The sequence below is a fragment of the Cavia porcellus genome, unplaced genomic scaffold, assembly GCF_034190915.1.
Source record: "Cavia porcellus strain 051 isolate PalLab524CR breed Dunkin Hartley unplaced genomic scaffold, mCavPor4.1 scaffold_3, whole genome shotgun sequence".
Taxonomy (NCBI): domain Eukaryota; kingdom Metazoa; phylum Chordata; class Mammalia; order Rodentia; family Caviidae; genus Cavia; species Cavia porcellus.
This window is the reverse complement of record NW_026947486.1, coordinates 8,885,669-8,905,132: the sequence shown is the minus strand read 5'-3', so window position 1 is coordinate 8,905,132 and position 19,464 is coordinate 8,885,669. Positions and strand designations below refer to the sequence as shown.

At 37.4% G+C, this 19,464-nt stretch overlaps 1 protein-coding gene across 4 annotated transcripts in view; it reads right to left on the bottom strand.

Moving 5' to 3' along the window:
- Positions 1-406: 406 nt before the first annotated feature.
- The window catches only part of Sytl5 (synaptotagmin like 5), a 127,935-nt gene continuing 108,877 nt past the window's right edge, over positions 407-19,464 (bottom strand). For all 4 annotated transcript variants that reach the window (XM_063245692.1, XM_063245693.1, XM_063245694.1 and 1 more), the window contains 5 exons: positions 18,966-19,127; positions 7,652-7,760; positions 6,294-6,429; positions 2,699-2,907; positions 407-1,631 (listed from right to left, as the gene is read on the bottom strand). In XM_063245692.1, coding sequence (XP_063101762.1) covers positions 1,489-1,631; positions 2,699-2,907; positions 6,294-6,429; positions 7,652-7,760; positions 18,966-19,127 — 759 coding nt within the window. In that variant the 3' untranslated portion in view covers positions 407-1,488. The remainder of the gene's footprint in view (positions 1,632-2,698; positions 2,908-6,293; positions 6,430-7,651; positions 7,761-18,965; positions 19,128-19,464) is intronic.

The window sequence follows — 19,464 nt, the reverse complement described above, 5'->3', positions numbered from 1 at the left end:
GTCATCTTAAATTAATTATAATTTGAGTTCTTCCTTCCTGTATGTATCTTTTGTCTTTTCTTTCCATGCATTTTCTGGCTAATATTTTGAGTACTATGTTGAATAGAAATGGGGATAGCCACCCAATTCTTTACTCTCGCTCCTGTTGTGGCTTTCAATATTTATTCTCTTGGCATGACTTTGATTTGTTTGCTTCTTGATTTTGGGTTTGAACCTATGGATTTCTTTCCACCAATGGGCCTTGACAAAATTAGGGACTCTAACTACAGCTATTGCCACTCTCTGGCAATTCCTTTGCCCCAAAGAGGTTGATGAGACATGAGCACCTGACCTAGATCTTCTGGTCTATAGCAGGAAGCAAAGTTGCCCTCCCCAACCTTCAGAACCATGAAACAAAAGATTGTCATTTTAAGTCACAACATTGGAGTGGTTTTTATTCAGCATTATTATGGCAATAGCTAATGGTTACAAAAAGAAGGCAACAAGAACTCAGGGAAAGAGAAGATGAAAGGGTAGGAGAGCCAACAGAGACGAAGAATGAAACAGCATGTAGAGTACCTCCTTTTAATTTTAGCTGTTCTCTTCAATGAGCAATATGTTGACCATTATTTCTTATTATTTTATAGTTAATGGCTTAAACTATTTTATAAAATAAGTGTTTTCAACAGAGTTCTCTCAGAAGAATGATCCTACATCCCAATTCCCCAGATCATTTTACTAGTTTACATCATTGTCCAGATGTAATTATTTAGCATCTTTCACTCCCAAAGTAGCCTCATTTACATAATAAATTATACAGTTACTAATAAGAAGCCATGTTGATCTATTTGGAACATTACTTGGTCAATTCCCAAGTTCACTACCATAACAGGCCCAGCCTGTCACCCTAACAACCATCCTTATCATGCCTTCTTTGAATTACAGGGATTTCTACTTCTTGGTAATCTTTTTTGTCAAACTGTTTGAGAACATATAAAGAAACTCAGTTAGAAAATGTTTGGATAACCCTCAATGTTGACCATAGTTTCAAACAAGCTTGTGCTATTTCTGTGATGATATAAACCCTGTGATTCATTGCACAATTTTGCTTTTGACAGAACTGTCCAGTCAAGGAGGCCTTAGATCACAGAAACAGATAAGTACTCTTTTGTTTGGTGGAGGGTACTGAGGATTGAAGTCAGGACCTGTGCACAGAAAAACTTATCCAGTCTTTTTTTTTTTTTATTTTTTGAGATAGAGCCTTGCTAAGTCACTAATTTTCTCAAGCTGGACTCAAACTTGAAGTCATCTTACCATCACACTAAAAAAGTAAAAGTACATAGTGTTTTTAGGAATTCAGCAAGATGACCCTAAATGTTCATACCATTATTATGTTGCCCCTGAAATCCCAATCCCCCCAGGCGACAAATGACAGGGAAACAGAATCCAAAGTCTCATAATGGCAGGCAGACAATTCCTAGAGGTCTCATGCCTAACGAACTGGTCTCTTCAGAGCCTACACTTCCCCATGCTGGACCGGAGCATAAGTACTCCCTCTATGGGAGTTCCAGGGTTTTCAGTCATCTTCTGCCAAAGCCGTTGCTCTTCCCCCTGAGAGTCCATCCAATCTACGTTTTTTCCAAGACTCACACCTGAAGAAGGGAAAGCAGAGTGATACATTTCACAAATGAGGTGTTTTGACTTTTTGGAAGGCATCTGTCAATTTTTGAGGGGATCTGTTAACCAGACTTCCCTTCACTGGCTTGTTCTCACTTCTTGTATCTACTAAGTGATATTAGAATGGAATAATTCCTTTTCAGCCCGTACTACATTTTTTCTGCGTTGAAAATGTAAGGCAAATTAGTAGCTAATTCCTCTCCACTTTGGTAGTACAACAGAGAGCTGGTCATCTGGATCAAGATAATATGAAAGAAAAACAGGGTGACACTGCAACTGAGGATTTCTAAATATGGTCAGTTTTCTGGCCTGGGAAATTTTAGTTTTAGTGGCATAGATATTCTTAGCTTTCCTTAGTCTATAAATAAAGCATCACCGTAGTGGTGACTTTCTCAACATAAATGCTAACCATGTTGCATGCACACCATCTATGTTTGGCCTAAGCTATGAGACAAGTAGTTCTGGGGACTCATATGCCTCTCCTAGTTCTCTTGTGCTCAAATACCGCACCCTGCATTTACCCTGTTATACCTGTGCCTTTTACTATGATGGTGTGTTTTCATGACTTGTGTGAAAAACATTAGGTGTGATTTTTTAAAGAAAAAATTGATTCCCTCAATTCAGTGTGAATAATGACTATCAGGGCTGAACAAAACCATGAAGAGAATTAGGTAAAACTGGTCTTGAAAAACTGTCTTTCCCTATCAGAAACCTATGCTATCTTGGTGATCCTATTCTGAAAAAACCTGAAGGCCAAAGAAAGTCCCTGAAATTTATTTAGACTAAAGTATAGTTTTTGAGGGATGGGGTAAAAGAACTAAATAGAAACATTATACTTCTTAAGTTTCTAGCTTAAAAATACCAAGTTATAGTAGTAATATTTATATTTTAACAGTGAACAAATCTTTAGCTAAGGGAATGGAGTGTCTGTGATAATTTCAGGAATCAGTTATAATAGAAACTACATAAACATCTACTGAAGGAATCATGTCCTTGCCCCATGCCCAGTTACAGGCCATCTCAGAGTCTCCAAGTTTCTTACCACTTCCACAATTCAAACGAACTCCTCCTAGAAAGATGTTGCTGGAAAAGGCCTCCTTGTCCCAGATGGTAAGCTCAAGACAAACATTGTTTATATCTTGGGGATACAGCCCACTAAACAAAAAGGTATGGTTCCACTGAGGATTAACACTCTTTTTTATGACCACAGTTTTGTGCTTGGTGGCTTTGTTATCATCAGGGAGCAGGTAGCTGCAGGAAGAAAACACAATCAAACCATCAGTGAGAAGTTAGGTACAAATGCCATTCTTCAGAAATCACTTGACTTTCTCATAATTTCTGATATGTATGTGCATATGTGTATTCATGTGCATACATGTGTGCAAGTATATCATGTGTATCTGATTTTCTCTCCCAGGTTCTTATATGTTTAAAAAAGAATTTGCCTTGTGCAATAGCTTATTGTTTCTTTAAGCAGGGTAATAGTAAAATGTCCTCTCTCTCCTTTCTAATTCTAGTTTGGCTTTTCTCCTATCTTGCGAATAAAATACTTCCTGAAGTAGACACTGCTGAATGCTCTGGTTTGTTTCTTCTTAGGGCAGTTCTGAGCTGACATGCATCCAGTGGGGACAGTTCTGACACACTTTTAGCTTTTCAACTCAATGAATGTCTCAACTTCTCCAGTTAAAGACTTGCCCTGGTACTGTGTGATCTGGCTCACTTTTTGCACAAAAGGAACCCTAGAAGAAGTGAAGATTTAATGACAACCCTCAACCATGAATTTTAGAAATTAGTGGGTGAATCCTCCAGCTTCTCTTCCTTGAAGGGACAATCCTAAGGAATATTCCAGAGAGTTCTTCATGGCCTTCCTTGTGGGATGGATACCTAGTTACCCACTTTGGTAACTTGTCCATTAATATATTTTTTATCATTTTCTCTCCTCCTGTCTCTTTTCCACATTCTCACTGGTGCTTCCTGATCCTCTTTTCAAATGAAATACCTATAACCTAAGCCTTCTTTACTACAGTCAAAACATTGTACCAGGTTGTTAGGTATATGATGAATACTATATTTTTTCCTCTGAAAGGAGCAAAATTTAGGGAAGGAGAAAGATATATGTATGAAATCAGAACATCAGACAATAATGAAAAAATATTGCAAGCAAGAAACTTTACAATGAAGAAGATATATTAGGCTACATGAGATTTTATGCTATACATCATACACAAATGCTTATAATCTCCCAATATTCATTTCTGCTTATTTTTCTCATTACAAGCTCCCTATTTTTAAAACATGGGCACAAGGTTGCTCAGAATAAACTGCTAGTATTGCATACATACCAAGCATCAGGTATTAGCCTTCCAGACAACTAGTAGAATTGACTAAGTTGTAATAAATGGGGTTGAAGTAGTTCTGTATAAAATTTATGCAAAAGTACCCTTTCCAGTTGGAATTTGGGTAGAATAGCCGAAATCTGAGCAGCTATCCTGACCCATTAGGTAGATACCATAATGAGATAGAGAAAACCTTTGTTTCTGATCATCATGATGCTTCTGTAACTTGTCTTTGTCACATATAAGAGAAAGAAAAAAGTGGGAGGTTAAAAAAGGAGGATCTTAAGTTCAAGCCCAGCTTGGGCTAGTTAGCATGATCCTATCTCAAAATAAAAATAGAAAACAAGATTTGAAAATACAGAACAATGTGGAAGCTCTGGATTCAATCTGGAGTAAAACAATGAAAATTTTAGTCTCCTGAAACCACTGTTACTTTAGCTTATAGACAGGGATGATGCTATTAGGAAGTTATATAATTATGTATTTCATTTATTTTATATTAAACTTGACATACATGTCCTTTCTTTTGCTCCCAATCCTTTAAAAAATCTCAGGTGTTTTAAAATCAGCTTAATATTTAATTATAAGTAAAGAGAGTATTTATTGGAAAGTTAGACTTTTTTAGTAGGACAAAGATACTGTCTTTATTATTTGTGCTTCATAAATTCTCAACAAGAAAAAGAGAAAACAGTTTCAGAATATACAAGTCACCCTTTTAAAGACCACAATTAAGTCACAGGCCAGAAGCCATCATCTTATCCACATGGTAGCGAATGACAGAAGCCTGAACTGGAATGCATGACTGCTGAGGCACATAGCCATAATAAAGTCCAAAGAAAACATTTCTTCTCTTATAAAGTCTACCATAAAAAATTTGAAGACAGGATGGATCCGAATTCAAGAACATACATTTACCATTGTGCTTGCCATAGATAGGTGCTTGTCTCTGTCAGACTTACCAAAATTAAAGTATTTGAGACTACAGATATAGCTTGTTTTCTTGTAAGAAAACACACTTTTGTAACATGGCTTGCAGAAAGGAAATAACTATATTTTAGAAGGAGATTAAGATGTGTCAGGCTGACTTAGAAAGTGAGTGTGACTATTAGTTGCAAAGTTCCAGGACACATGCACAGAACAGTTCCCAAAGTCCTGGACTTCTCTTGAAAGCTCAAGCATTTTGGCATAGGAAGACCTAGACATGACATCAGCCTCAGGAGTGGAAGATACTAAAAGTTCCTATTGAGGTCTGGGTTACTGTGTTCTTTCATAGTAGTATATTCTCATTCTGTAGTGTGTACCTTTTTTCTTACTTTTACTTGGCACAAACTTACTGTGTAGGACATGCTTCTTCTCTTACCTCTAATAAGCGTAAAACCTCACTACCTTTTGTGCTTGCTTGACCAATTTCTTGTTCAAAACAGAGAGAATCTACATCCAGAAGCAGACTTCAGCACCCCAAACCTTGGTAATAAATTGACTCAAAAATTCACTTCCTGGCTTAGCATCATGGGGACTTGCTTTATCTTACATATCCTATAGGTCTTGTGAGCTCCAGTATTATGCCTTATTTAGTTTGGAAAATGAAACATCGGATGATTGCTATGTATGAATTTGTCTGTTTGTTTGAATGAATGAAAAAAACATTTGTCCACTCTAAGTGTCCCTAATTACAGGAGAAAAATCTCCAATAGTCAGCAATCAAGAGGAATTGGACTTTTGAGTTGCCTTAAATGAGTATGATTATCTCTTTCAAGGGCTGTAGTCCCTCAAGAAGATGCCTGTGCTTCTACAACGTGGGAACATACCCAGAAGGCAGTCCTGGATCAGCCCGAAAGCATTCTGTAGTGAATATCTTCAAGGCCAATATTCTGATTTCTTTACTGTGTTTAGTTTCGCTCAAGAGAGTGAAACTGCAAGTATCTAATATTTTGTTTGCCTTTCCATATTGGCAGAACCATGTGATAACAGAACATACTGAAAGTACAAAGTACATTATGTGTAAAAAACCATACTTTCTCCTCCTTTGAGACATGAGTCTCACAGGAAAATCTGGTGCCTTGAGGGTGAGAGTGATAGGCACTCCCAGAGTATGCTAGAAATGTAACATAAGCAAGAATAAACAGTTTCTTCCACACAGGCATTGTCTGAAATGTAAGAGTCATCACTTAAGGGTAACTCTTTCCCAGTATTTTTCCAATAAGCTGAACAAGGGGGCCTCACAGCCACTGCTCTCTCGTGGATCACAGATTCTTTCATCTCCCAATAAGTATTATCTGAAATGAAATAAAATAAAATTACCCCTTCACAAAGCTGTCAGAAGTGCCTCCTGACTTCACTGCTGTCAAATTCTTTGCTTCTTTGATAAAGACTTCCAGTATTCCTCCGGAGATTACAGGGGACTCCTTTTTCTTTCCCTTTTTGGAGGATTTTTTCCCTGTATCAGCCACCAAAATGAAAGAGAGAAAGAGAGAGAGAGAGAGAGAAAGAGAGAGAGAGAGAGAGAGAGAGAGAGAGAGAGAGAGAGAGAATATACCATAATTTCTATTTTAAACTTTACCAAGCACATCTGTAAAGATATACTTCATTTGCTGGTTGAATCAGATCTTTACATTGTTTTATATTTCATATTCATTAACTGTTTTTATCCTTATTGATTTCCTTCTGGATAGCTTTTTCATGTGTGTTTGTTGACATAAATGGGCAAATAAGCTTAAAGCTCCAACCACTCCCCTATAAAATAGTCTTTCACAGGGTCTAAAGGAATGTCAGGGAAAAGATCCTGAAAGCTCCTTGGGCCACCATGCCTGTTCTTAGGCAGAAATAGTTATGATGAAAGCCAGAAACAACCTGTCAAAACTCCAAAACAGAAAATTCCATAAGTTTCCTCCTTGATATTTTGAACTAACTCCAAAGAGAACATTCCACAACTCCATCTTGTAAATTGCCAGCTTCAGACAGGGTGAGTACTGCAAGTGTCAGAAAACTGTTTTCTGCCCCATCCTGTTATTCTAGTGAAATATGACCAACAGACATAACAACCACCACCTTTACTTTGTACTTTTTAGGGATCTTACATGTATAAACCTATTTAATCCCCACAGCAACTTTTTGGAGTGAGGAAACTGAGGCTAGGTAACAATACATTACTTGCACACCAAAGACAACAATCATGATGGGGGGGGGATAAAGGAGGCTACCTGGAAGAGTTGATGGAAGAGGAAGGGCAAGAAATATTTACAGGTTGATTCCATTTTAATTTTTCCTTTGAATTCTGTATTCTGCATCAGCTTTTTCCTTAAGACTCCTTGAGTAGCTATGAATGACATAAACCTACACAGCAGCTTCCTCCAACCCTCTCAGGAGATCTCCCACCAAGTGGAAGATCTTATATCTCTAAGATTGACATGAAACAAATATTAACAGAAAGGCTGATTTCTAAGATATGAACTTTTGTCTTCTTTTCCTTGTATGTATCCCATACCCTTCGATCAATGTAGCATATATTTTTAAACTCTCCTCAAAAGGCAGTGACATGTATTCTTTAAATTCCATCTTTTTAGTGCAAAAGTGATATCTATTCCAACCAATGCTTAATAAGTACTCCTATACTGATAGAAATAGAGTATCGATGTTCATGTCCTGGAGTATTACTCTACCTTGAAGTTGTCCTAGTGGAAGAATGACATTTTCCTCCGGGGGAATGTATCGTAAAACAACAGTCAGCTCTCCTTTGTACTGAAGGCCAGTATCAGGAGCAAACTCCACCTGGCCAATCAGAAACAGATGAAAAGCAAATGTAAGTATGTCTGGCTTAGCATTTTACAACCCATGTTTGAATGTGCAATATTTATTTGGTGGCTTAAATGTGATGACCCATTCCCACTTGACTATGTTATTTCTTACTGGTTTGAGATGACTTGGACATGAGAAAAAGAAAATGGGGAAAGCTCTATAAGGCATCTCTGCACATAACTTTCAACATGAAAGGAAAATGAATTTGAAAGGCGATCTACAACACCTATTTTGCCTATCAGTTGATATCGAGTGTCTACGATACATTGAGGACTGACCAAGATATATTACAGAGCACAAGGCAGAAATAATGATGCCACTGAAAATATCCCAGAAGTCATTTCTCCTTGTTTGATGTCTAAAAGCTTTCCTAAGTGACCAAGAAGGGAAAAACAGAGAGTCATATATGATTCACAATTGGCTTCCAGCCACAAGTCACTGAAGGCAATATTGATAATTTGTATCAAAATTCACATGGAGAAAAGGTTCACTCGAACATGTTTGTGGGGATGTAAAATGTGCAAACAGTTTCTTGTATGACTAAGCATGCAGCTACTAAAAAGCTCAAAATTTATACTTGAGCATTAACTCTAGAAAAATAAAAAGTTCACATAAAATTTGGATACGAATATAATATTCATATCATCTTTATTTGTAATAGAAAAAATACTACAACCAACCTAAATATCCTTTAACATGTCAATGGTTAAACAGACTATAGTACATCAATACCATGAACTACTAAGCAGAAATTAAAAGCAAAAGACTATCGGTACATGCAACAACTTGGATGAATCTCTAGAGAATTATTCTTAGTGAAGAAAACAAGTCCCAGAGGGCACCATTTATGTAACATTCTTCAAATGACAAAATTGTAGAGATGTGGAACAGGTTAGTGGTTGTCAGGGGTTAGGGATGTGGGCAGCGGGAGGCAGATGGTTGTGGATAAGCAGATCAACCAGAGAGTTATGTGTGGTGATGGAGCTGCCCTGTATTTTGATTGTACACGTACCACAAAATTACAAAAAACTAAACATACACACAAATCTGTGAACACACTGACAAATAAGTACCAGTAAAATTTGGAAATCTGAATAAAGTTGATAGATCATATCAATGTCAGTATCTTACTGGTGATATCATACTACAGCTTTTCAGCATGTTACCACTGGGGAATAAAGTAATGGGTACATGTGACCCCATTGTATCATCTCTTATAACTGTGTGCAGAGTTACAATGATCCCAAAATAAAACATTCAAAATTCACAAGTTGATCTTCACATACATGCAGAACATCTGTTCTGTAAATCTCCCTCTTGTCACTGAGTCAACTGAATTTTGATTTTGTGCTGATGAAACAGAAAAGGTAGTGTACTTACTCAAGCCTTTCTCTAAGAGACTTGACCACTACAAATTGAATCAAAGGTAGAGGACTGCTTTCCTCAGTGAAAGGATAGATGAGAGTTCAGAAATCCAGCCCTTTCACATCAAAGCAGCAGGGTGTTCAAGGCTCATAACATGTGCGCACGCACACATACCTGGATCACTATAAAAAATACTTGCCTGACTATCTGACTTTAATTCCTTTTGGACATGGTAAAACTTACTAGTAAGGATGAAAAATCACTTGAACACTTGAAGTATTTTATTTAATCATTCTCATTTCATTTTAGAAATTTTCTTGTTTCATCTTAGTTTCTCAAAAAATTAAAAATAAAGCCAAGCATGATGGTACACCTACAATCACAGCACTCTGGCAGTCTGAGATGGGAGAGTAGCAAATTCAAATCCATCCAGACAAATTAGTGAGACCCTTCTTTAAAAAATTCAGGCATCATGGCATATGCCTATAATCATAGCACTCTGGAAGGCTGAAGCAGGTGGGTCACAGCTTTAAGTTCAGACTAGCCCTTGAAGCAACTCAGAGTCTCTGTGTCAGAATGATAAAAGAGAAGGAGGGTTGAGGATGTAGGTTAGTGTGAGGGCATGAGTTCAATCTCCAATGCTGGCAAAAAACTAAAATAGAACTACCACGTGACACACCAATCCTACTACTAGGTATATACAGTTAGTCCTCAACTTACAAATGAGTTTAGTTCTTGGAGAATGTAAGTCAGATAATCAACCATATGGAGTAATGGATAAAGCAAATGTGGCATATATATATATATATATATATATATATATACACATATATACATATATACATATATATACATATATATACATATATATATGTGTATATATATGTGTATATATATGTGTATATATATATATACACATACACATACATATATATATATGTGTATATATATATACACATATATACATATATATATATACACAATGGAATACTGTTTGGCCTTAATATGAAGAAAATTCTGCCATTTGCAACAATGGAAGTTAAGAACACTATGTTAAATGAAATGAGCCAGATTTACAAGAACAAACAAGGCATGATCTTGTTTATTTGGGTTTTATAAAAAATGTGAATTCATAGAAATAGATTAGGGGAGTCTGTGAAAATGGTGGAATAGTAAACAGCAAAGTAAAAAGCCTCTCTGAGAGAAACAGCTCAGATGCTGGAATATAGCATTCACGAAAAGGACAAGCAGGAAAGACATAGATCCCCTTGACCAAGGAAGAAACTAAAGTGAGAATTGAAGCCCACAGAAAGAAATTTTTAAAAGAAAAACTTGCACAGAAGAAGGTGGTAGCTGATGGCGCTCTCACCAGAGCCAGTCTCAGTGTGCCAGGAACACGATGGAACTCGGAGATGCATGGGCACAGCGAAGCTGATGGTGGGCAAGCCTGAAGGCCTTGGTGGGGAGATGTAAGGGCAGAAGAGAGCAGCAAGCCAGAGAACTGCACTGGCTGGCATGCCCGAACTCACGCGGCTTTGATTAGTGAACTGCCTGGGTTCATGCTGCTTTGACTCACTGGAGCCACGATTGCACTGGGGTGCAGGTGCACTGAGGTTGCGGATCAGTGAGATCAACAGAAAGCGGAGCCGATAGGGGACCTGCATTGACCTGCAGTGAGTGTCGGGAATGAAAACTTCCCACAGGAAAGGGAACAGCATCTTGGAACTGGGCAGGACTGGCAGAAACAAGGTACTACAGAGACTTCAGTCAGTTGTTCCTTTCCCAGATGGGATTGGTCAGATGTGCTTGGCCTTGGTCACAGCCCTAGCTGGGAACCAGTAGGGTATCCCAGACCAATTCCCTGCAGGCTGCACACACTAAGGTAAGGTGAAGGCCTTGGCGGGCTGGTTGACCCAGAGGAGGGGACAACATACACCCACCATATTTACACCTCAATAGCACACCACAGTAGGCAGGGTCACCTAGCCAGTGTGCTTCAGAAGAACCAGAATCACCAACAACAACAAACAAGGGAACTGGGGCCTCTGTTATATGCCTGTATGGTGGAAAAAAAAATATGAGAAACAGAAGCAATGATAAAAAGCCCTTAGCCCCCAACCCTGAGACCATTGATCCAGGAAAGGTAAATACAAAAGAGATTGAGGACAGCAAACATGCAATATCAGCCACGGCATCAGTGGACATAAAGAGATATCTTTGGGACCTCATAGATGAGTTCAAAACTGAAATAATTAACCAAGTAAAGCAAGATATAAATAGATTAATAAAAGAAATTCTAAGCACTCAAGAAGACACAAACAGAAGAATGCAGGAACACAAACAAAGGAGAGAACCATTTGTTGAAGAACATAAAAAAATAGAATTCAAGAAGCAGATTCAAATAGATTAAAAACCAGGAAATTAAAAACTTCATTGAAAGCTGGCAAAACTGCTTGAAAGAAACTAAGGATAGATTATCCAAACTGGAGGACAAGTTTGCAATATGGAATTATGAAAGGAAAAACTTTTTTAAAATAACTAGGAAACAAGCAGTAACAATACAAATGCTATAAGATGACAAGAGGATCTATAAGTTGAGAATAAAGAATGTGAATGAAGAAGCAGGGGTACAAAGGAACTGCAAAGGCTATTCACAGAAATAATTATGGAAAACTGCCCAAACATAGAAGAAGGAAATGATATTCAGATGTATGAGGCATACAGAACTCCAGACATGTACAACCAAAACAGAGCCACACCCAGGCATATAATAATCAAGATCCCAGAAATTCAATATAAGAACAGAATATTAAAACCTGTTAGAGACCAGAAACAGATCACCTATAAACGAAGGCCCATCAGAATAACATCAGACTTCTCAACACAAACCATCAAGTCAAGAAGAGCTTGGATTGAAATATTCCAAGTCCTGAAAGAAAATAACCTCCAGCCCAGATTGACAAACCCTGAAAAACTGTCTCTAGAAATTAATGGAGAAGCAAGATCCTTCCAAGACAAAGAGGAACTGGGGAAATTCATGACCACCAATGCAACTCTATAGAGAATACTGCAGGGCATCCTAGAGAGGGAGAAAAGTACCAGGATTCCAGGAACAGTGGCAGAGAGGCCTCAATGAATAGAGCAGAAAGCAGAAGAAGATAAGCAGATAACTAATGGCAAAAAAAGAGCATAACAGAAATGAGTCAGAGAAGATTGGTTATAATCTCTAATATAGATGGCCTTGATACACTAAATTAACATAAAAGAATCACAGGTAGAGTAGATCAGGAGGTAGAGTCCACCAAGATGCTCTTTATAGGAAATATAATTAACCTGAAAAAGGGTATATGGACTGAAAATCAAATATGAGAAAACAATGCTCTAATGCTCTATGTGACAGGGAACCAGAGAGTAATAGGGGCAACTAGACCAGTATTTGTGGATAGGTTGGAAAGACAGGCTTTAATAGGTAAAAGAATACAATTAGAGATCAAGTCCAGGAGAGAAGGTTCAGAACCACTTAGGTAAAATAGCAGGTTGCCTCCTGCCCCCCCCCAATTTAAAACCGAGTGTCTTGGTGAGACCCAAAAATACACAATGCACCCTGGGGAAGTAAAAGGGGAGGAATAGTCTTAAAAAGATGGCAGAAGATATTGTTAATAGTGTATCAAAAATTAAAACCCATATTACTCGCACCACTCTGCTTAGGTAGATTTTATTCTGTCCCAGTTTGTCTACTTGCATTAGATTTGAGGGCACAGACAGCTATCCCAAAACATCAGGATATAGTACAGTAATCATCTTTAATTTCCTATTAACTTAATCTGGAGTCCTGTATGACTTATACTGTTTTATCATGACTGATCTTAATTAAATCTGGTTTGTTTGATTGCTGTTTGATATTGACAGATTTTATTCAAAACTGATATGATTGATAGTATCAAGTCTGATAGTATAGGCAACTACACTGAAGATGACAAGACTCACTACGATACCCATTCTCGTTTGATTACTACCTGTTTTTGAAGTTTTATACTATATACAAAGTTGTGTTTTTATTAATACTGTTATGTACTGATATATTCAAATATACTATGTCTGATTATAGCCAATTCTATGGAAGATAACAAGCAACAACACAGTAACCATGGTAGAATTCCTTGTACAGTGGTCTTATATGCCTTTTTCATTTCATGTGTTTATAGGAATATGTTTTGTTTTGTCTTGCTTTGTTTTGTTCCTCTCTCTAATATAGAAAGGATAGAAATACATGGTAAGACTCATGCATGCATAGAACCTATAAACAATTTATAAGAACTGATCTTATGACACGTGAGGAAATGAACAAATACTTTGAAGAAAAAGAGACACTAAAGTACACAGTGCTGATCCAGGAGTGTCATAATGTGAAACCCAGCAATACCATTATTCTTTGTTCAGAGTGATTTTAGCCTACTTAAGTTTGTTCAATCTCAACATAAATGAGGATACGGATAACTGCATGTATGTTTAAGTATACAGGATTGATAACCGTATTACTAAGTTTTTTGTTGAATAGTTGAACAGACCTGTTTGCAGTCTCGCTGTTTGAATCCCCACTTTATATGCTCCACTTTTGTATCTTGAATAACTATTTGTAAGGGATAATATGTAAATATCAACTAGTAATTTCTTACTGTTTATTCTTTCTTTGAAAATATGTATTATTTCTACCCGTTTTCTGTTATGTTTAGTCTTTCTTTAAATAAAATTAAAAGAAAAAGAAATAGATTAGAATGGTGGTTACCAGGGGCTAGTTGATAGGGTGGGTATTAGTGGGAGTTTAGAGAGATACTAGTTAAAGGATACAAAGTTAGATAAGAGAAATAAATTCAAGAGACGTATGGTACAACATGGTGACTATTTTTAATAACTATATATTGTACTTTTAAAAATTACTAAGACAGTTTTTAAGTTCTCAACATAAAGGGACAGGGATTTTGCTCAGCGGTGTAAGCACCTGCCTGCCAATTGTGAGGTTGTAAATTCAATCCCTGGTATCAAAAAAAATGTATGTGAAGTAATTAGTGTGATGATCATCTAGATTCAGCCATTCTAAAATGTATACACATTCAAAATATCTTGTACATAAAAGATATGCAACTCTTATCTTCACACTTAAAATAATTATTAGTAATTAGTAATAATTAGTTACAATGTTTTAAAAATGCACATGGGGTGCTTGTTTGAAAATGAATGATTTCTATGATTTTATCATTTGATCTACTGTTGGTACTGTTTGCCTCACTACACAGAAACTTCCATTTCATATAAACTGTGACATTTACTCCAACATAAGCAAAATAAACCACTATATGAAGAGAGAGATTAGTAAAAATTGGGATGAGTTCCTGCTTGTCTAGTCCTTAAAGAATGACAGATAATCTCAGATGAAGATCAAGTGGAAAGATTAGTCTGGTTTGAGATAGTAGTTCTGGTAAAAGTGTTTAGGGGCTGCAAAGAACCTGTTTAAGGACTGATAGGAGATCATGTGTGGTGAAAGTTGTTGTGTACAAGAAGGTAATGGCAAGGATGATGGAAATAAGGTATTTAATCTGAGGTTTCCAAAAGACTCTAAGGCATGAATATATGTCAAAGTATTTTATTGCACAGATCAATAGAAAAGTGGGACTAAAAATTAAAGGAAGTTAACAAAGGTACAAAATCAGGCAAAATTATAAGAATGCAACTTTCAGCCAGTTCCATGAGGACCTTTGGAGATAAAACAGATCATAATCTCAGCTGTCCCAAGGAGAAGTGTTATGGTTTGTCTCTAAAATCTCCTCAAAGGTTCATGAGGTCATAGGTGGGTCTTTTATCAGAGGTAGCTGAATCTAGAGTGTGTGATAGTGAGACTAAGGGTGTGTGATTACTAAATCTGTCCACTGATTGGTTTGGCACTGCCCTAATTCCAGAGGTCTAGGCAGAGTATAAAAGGGGCAGAAAAGAAGGTGCTCAGGTCCTTTCATCGCTTTGTTACCTTCTGCTTGCCATGGACATTTTTTCCTCTGTGATGCCTATCTACCATGACAAATTGCCTCAGAGCCAGCAGATTATGGACTGAAATCTCTACAAACTGTGATCTAAATAAACCTTTTCTCTTTAAACTGTCGGTGTCAGGTGTTTTGTCTCAGCATCAAGAAAAGCAGCAAAGTGATTATGCTCCTTTCCCACCAGTCATTGATAAAAGGCTCTACTCTCAGTTTATGCAAACTAAAATTCTGAGGCTGTTTTGGCTTTCCATACCCAGAGACCTCCAGTGGCCTGAGGCCTCCCTCCTACATGAGGCCTCCCTCCTACATAGACTGGCAGGTGTTGACCATAAGTTTAAAAGCCATGGACAGCTGCATTTGACTGAAAATGGGGATGTGAATAGAGTGCAGATAACCTGGCCTGCATCAAAAGGCTGGGCAATATCAGGAGAGCACTGTGTGCCAATGTGAGAGCTAGCATTCATTCAAACCATATTTGAAAGCAATAGAGAACTTTTGAGACTATATGAGCAGGGATGTGAAATAATCAGATGCCATTCACTATCTTCTCCTTCCAGAAAGTAGAGACAGATCTACTTCCTATTAGATCAAGAAACTGACAATTCCCAATGCTTTTACAGGTGGGGTGATAAGTTACAGGTAAGAGTATACCTAACATCAAGTACAGAGAGAGGCTTTTAGCTAGGCAATAATTCCACAGGAGCTTCCATTTAGTCTCTGCTTAAAGGCAGAATAAGAGAATATTTCCTTGGAAAACCACTTCACGCTTACTGTTGATTTTCAGAGGTCCTTGTTTTTATAATAGAAGCTCATGGGAAAGCTTGAAAGGCAATTCTTAGCGACAAACAGTTCTTGTCTAAGTATCTAATCTCCCTTTCAGACAGATAATGAGTTATGCCTAATAAAAAGTCTTGTGTCATACAATAAAATGGAAGTTATACTGTGAAACTACTTTACAGTACTCAAGTTTGACATCTTGAAATTGCTTTTACATCTTGAGTTCTTTCTGTGTCTGTACTAGCTTCCTCACTGGCTTCTGCTCTAAGACCTAACATAAACAAGGATAAACGCTGAGGGTCTTTCTATAATACAGAGTCAATAAGCAATAAGATAGAACGTCATTGTGCCATCTCTAATACAAAAAGATGTCTGTCTTTCTCAGTGTTTAAGGACTTTTAATTCTCTGCCTTTATTACTGGGAAAATCAGTCCCTGTATCTTCCACTTTGCCTTCTCAGCTGGATAATCTACCAGAAACATTAAGTCTCTAGGGCTACTCTATTACATTTGCAGCTGATGTAGTGCCTAGTGCCCTGAAATTACTGAGAGAAGACTCAGAATGAAGTGACACTTCACATTAACTGGGTGATAATTAGCCACTGAAAGCTCAGATGCTATTGTTTGGATCTGGAATGTCTCCCAAAGGCCCACATGTTGAAGGCTGGTTGGCAGTGTATGGTGCTATCAGGAAGTTGAGGAACTTTTAAGAAGTTGAACCCGGTAGGAACAAGTTAGACCACTGAGAGCATACTCTTGGAGGGTATACGTTTTCCTCTACCATCTGCTTATGTAATAGTGCATTGGCTTGCCAAAAGTCTGAGGCAACAGGGCCAAATGACCATGGACTGAAACTGTGAACTAAAATGAAGCTTTCTTCTTTTTAAGTTGTCTCAGGTATTTTGTCACAGTGAAAGAAAGCTCATTAACACATCAGCTCAGCACACATTGCATGCCATGACACCTGTCTCAGTTTTGTATGATATGTGAGCAAGTAAAAGTCTGAGTCTTTAGCCTTTCCTCTACATTAGAAGAAACTTGGCAGAGAATGATCATGTGAATTAGGGATACTAACTTCTGTTGAGTTCTCCAGTATGCATTCATCAGACTCTGAGGTGGAGATTTTTATGCAAGTGATTTGTTAAGGAAATGCTAACATAGAGATCAAAGTGGTGGAGAAAGTAGGGCAGATATGATTGCAATCTTGTACAATGTGGTTTGGAAGGTAGCTTGAGGTTAGTGTGGCAGGGATTATGTGGAGGATACGTAATGCTCTAGAATTTTTCTCCAGCTCAGTAAGGAAAGTGGGCTTTCATATTGCCTTCACTAAAGTTTGCCTCATGGAAGTAGTACCAAAATTCCCAATAACTTCTATTTATTTGCCCTGGTGGAATGAAAGCCACAATAGCCTAAGGCCAGACCTTAAAAGAGATCTTCAGGTATAGGTGGGTGAAACAAACCACCTAAAATGGTTAGGAATGTGCGGGGATCTGACTGAGCATGGATAGTGTTCCAAAGACAGTATACACCATCACAACTGTTAACTTCAGCAGGCTCATGGAGACCCAGAGATGCATCCTCTTTATAATAAAAGAGGAGCCCCCACTGGCAATGTGGAAGTAATTATTCTGGTATCTAAGCATGAAAGATGCTTGAGAATGACCTTAAAGGGCTTAAATATCATCCCAGTGAAGCCTCCTAATCATTTCCAGAAAGATAACTGGAAGGATGCTTCTTTTCCCTCATAAATTGATTTCCAAAGAGCCCCTATGTTCTTTAATATTAACTTCATGACAGATGTGAGGATGAGAACCTTTTAGCTACTGTAACCATTTATAGCCTAAAAGCAGTGTGCCCAGGGCTAGTGAGACCTAGTTTCCTAGAATATTTGGAAACTGAATATGAAGACAATAGAAGAGAGCCAACTGACTCCAAGGCATTCATAAGATGTGGACACCTGGATCAAGCTATGCTTTATTACCACTAGCCAATATTCTCCCCTTGAGTTTTGAACAGTAGGAGTTGAAGTTTCTGTCTTACTATAATAAGGGACTCCTAAATAATACGTAGTATTTATTGAGGGCTTACAATGTGCCTGTTAGAATAGGCACAGCCCTACATAATATGCTTATTCAAGCTTCACAGCAGTCCTAGGAAGCTGTATCTATGTACCACAAGTGAAAAATGATCAGGAAGTTAAGCAACATGAGTTGTCGTGAAGCCAGGAATAAACCAAATGTAAGTCTGATAAGAGTCCACCATCTTTACTGTAATATTTTTTTGCCTCCCTGCATATAAAGAACAAATTTTGGTAGTATAAATGTGATTTTTTTTCATTTTCCTTTCAACCAAAAGATTGCTGAAAATCTAGAAAGATGCTAGTTGCATGCAGTAAATCCAATGCACTGATGGTATAGATTAAAACATGCTATATACTACACTGGAATCTATTTTATAGAATCGACTCTAAGGTTTTTGTTTTGTTTTGTTTTCTTACTATAACTTAAGGCCTGTGCTATGAATCCCAAAAGCAGGAATGAGGAATATAGGAAATCAGATATTGTGGCCACTGATCACTCTCTCCTGTGAGCCAAAGCAATATTATTCCTGCTTATGATCCAAATTGTAGATAATGAGAAACAGAGACTGTTTTGAAGATGTTCGTGCCTTTAAGATTTTTGCCTATATACAAATGAAGACATTGTCATTCTAATAGGATCATGTATGTGGCTCTTTTGATTTTCCATGGAGAGCTTAAATTGATAAATATATTTTCAGTAATAAAATTAATAATACAAATGATTGTTATACAGACAACATATTTTCACAAAGTTTCCAAAACAGTGGATTTACATTTATTGCAATATTCCAAAATTTAGCCACTGATTTTTGTAGACTATCACTTGATCTTTGGAAGCCTTCAGAATATTCAGGCACGTGACATCAATTTTGCTCGAACTTTCCTGAATGCTTAACTGTTTGACTAATCCAGAAGTATGTCCTACCTTGGGCTGAAGAACAAACCATTCATCACATGGATTTTCGAAGTTCCATGAGTCAAAAGGAATCTCCACTTCTCCGAGGAAGCTGTTACGTCCAAACCGATCATAGTGCCAGACTGAGAGCTGCAGGGTTCTAGTTTCCAGTTGGGTGTGGCTGATGGTATACTGCAAACGAAGTGCACAACATTACATTCCATAAGGAAGACTTTATCCAGCTCCAGAACAAATTGAAATTTACTGCCACCATCTTTCAGATCAGACATCAGCAATATAAACAAAACAAACACAAAGAAAGCAGTTTGCTGTTGCTATAATGGAGTTTCTGCCTCATAAACCAATTTTATGCCAGAAGTAGTGATAAAATATATATAAACATATTATTCAGGAGGGGTATAAATTCTAGATAAGACATAAAAAGTGTCAGGTGAAGAAGCCTTTCCTCTTCCTAGCTTTACTTTCTTTATATTGGCCTATTTATTTATTTTTCACATGACTTCGTAGC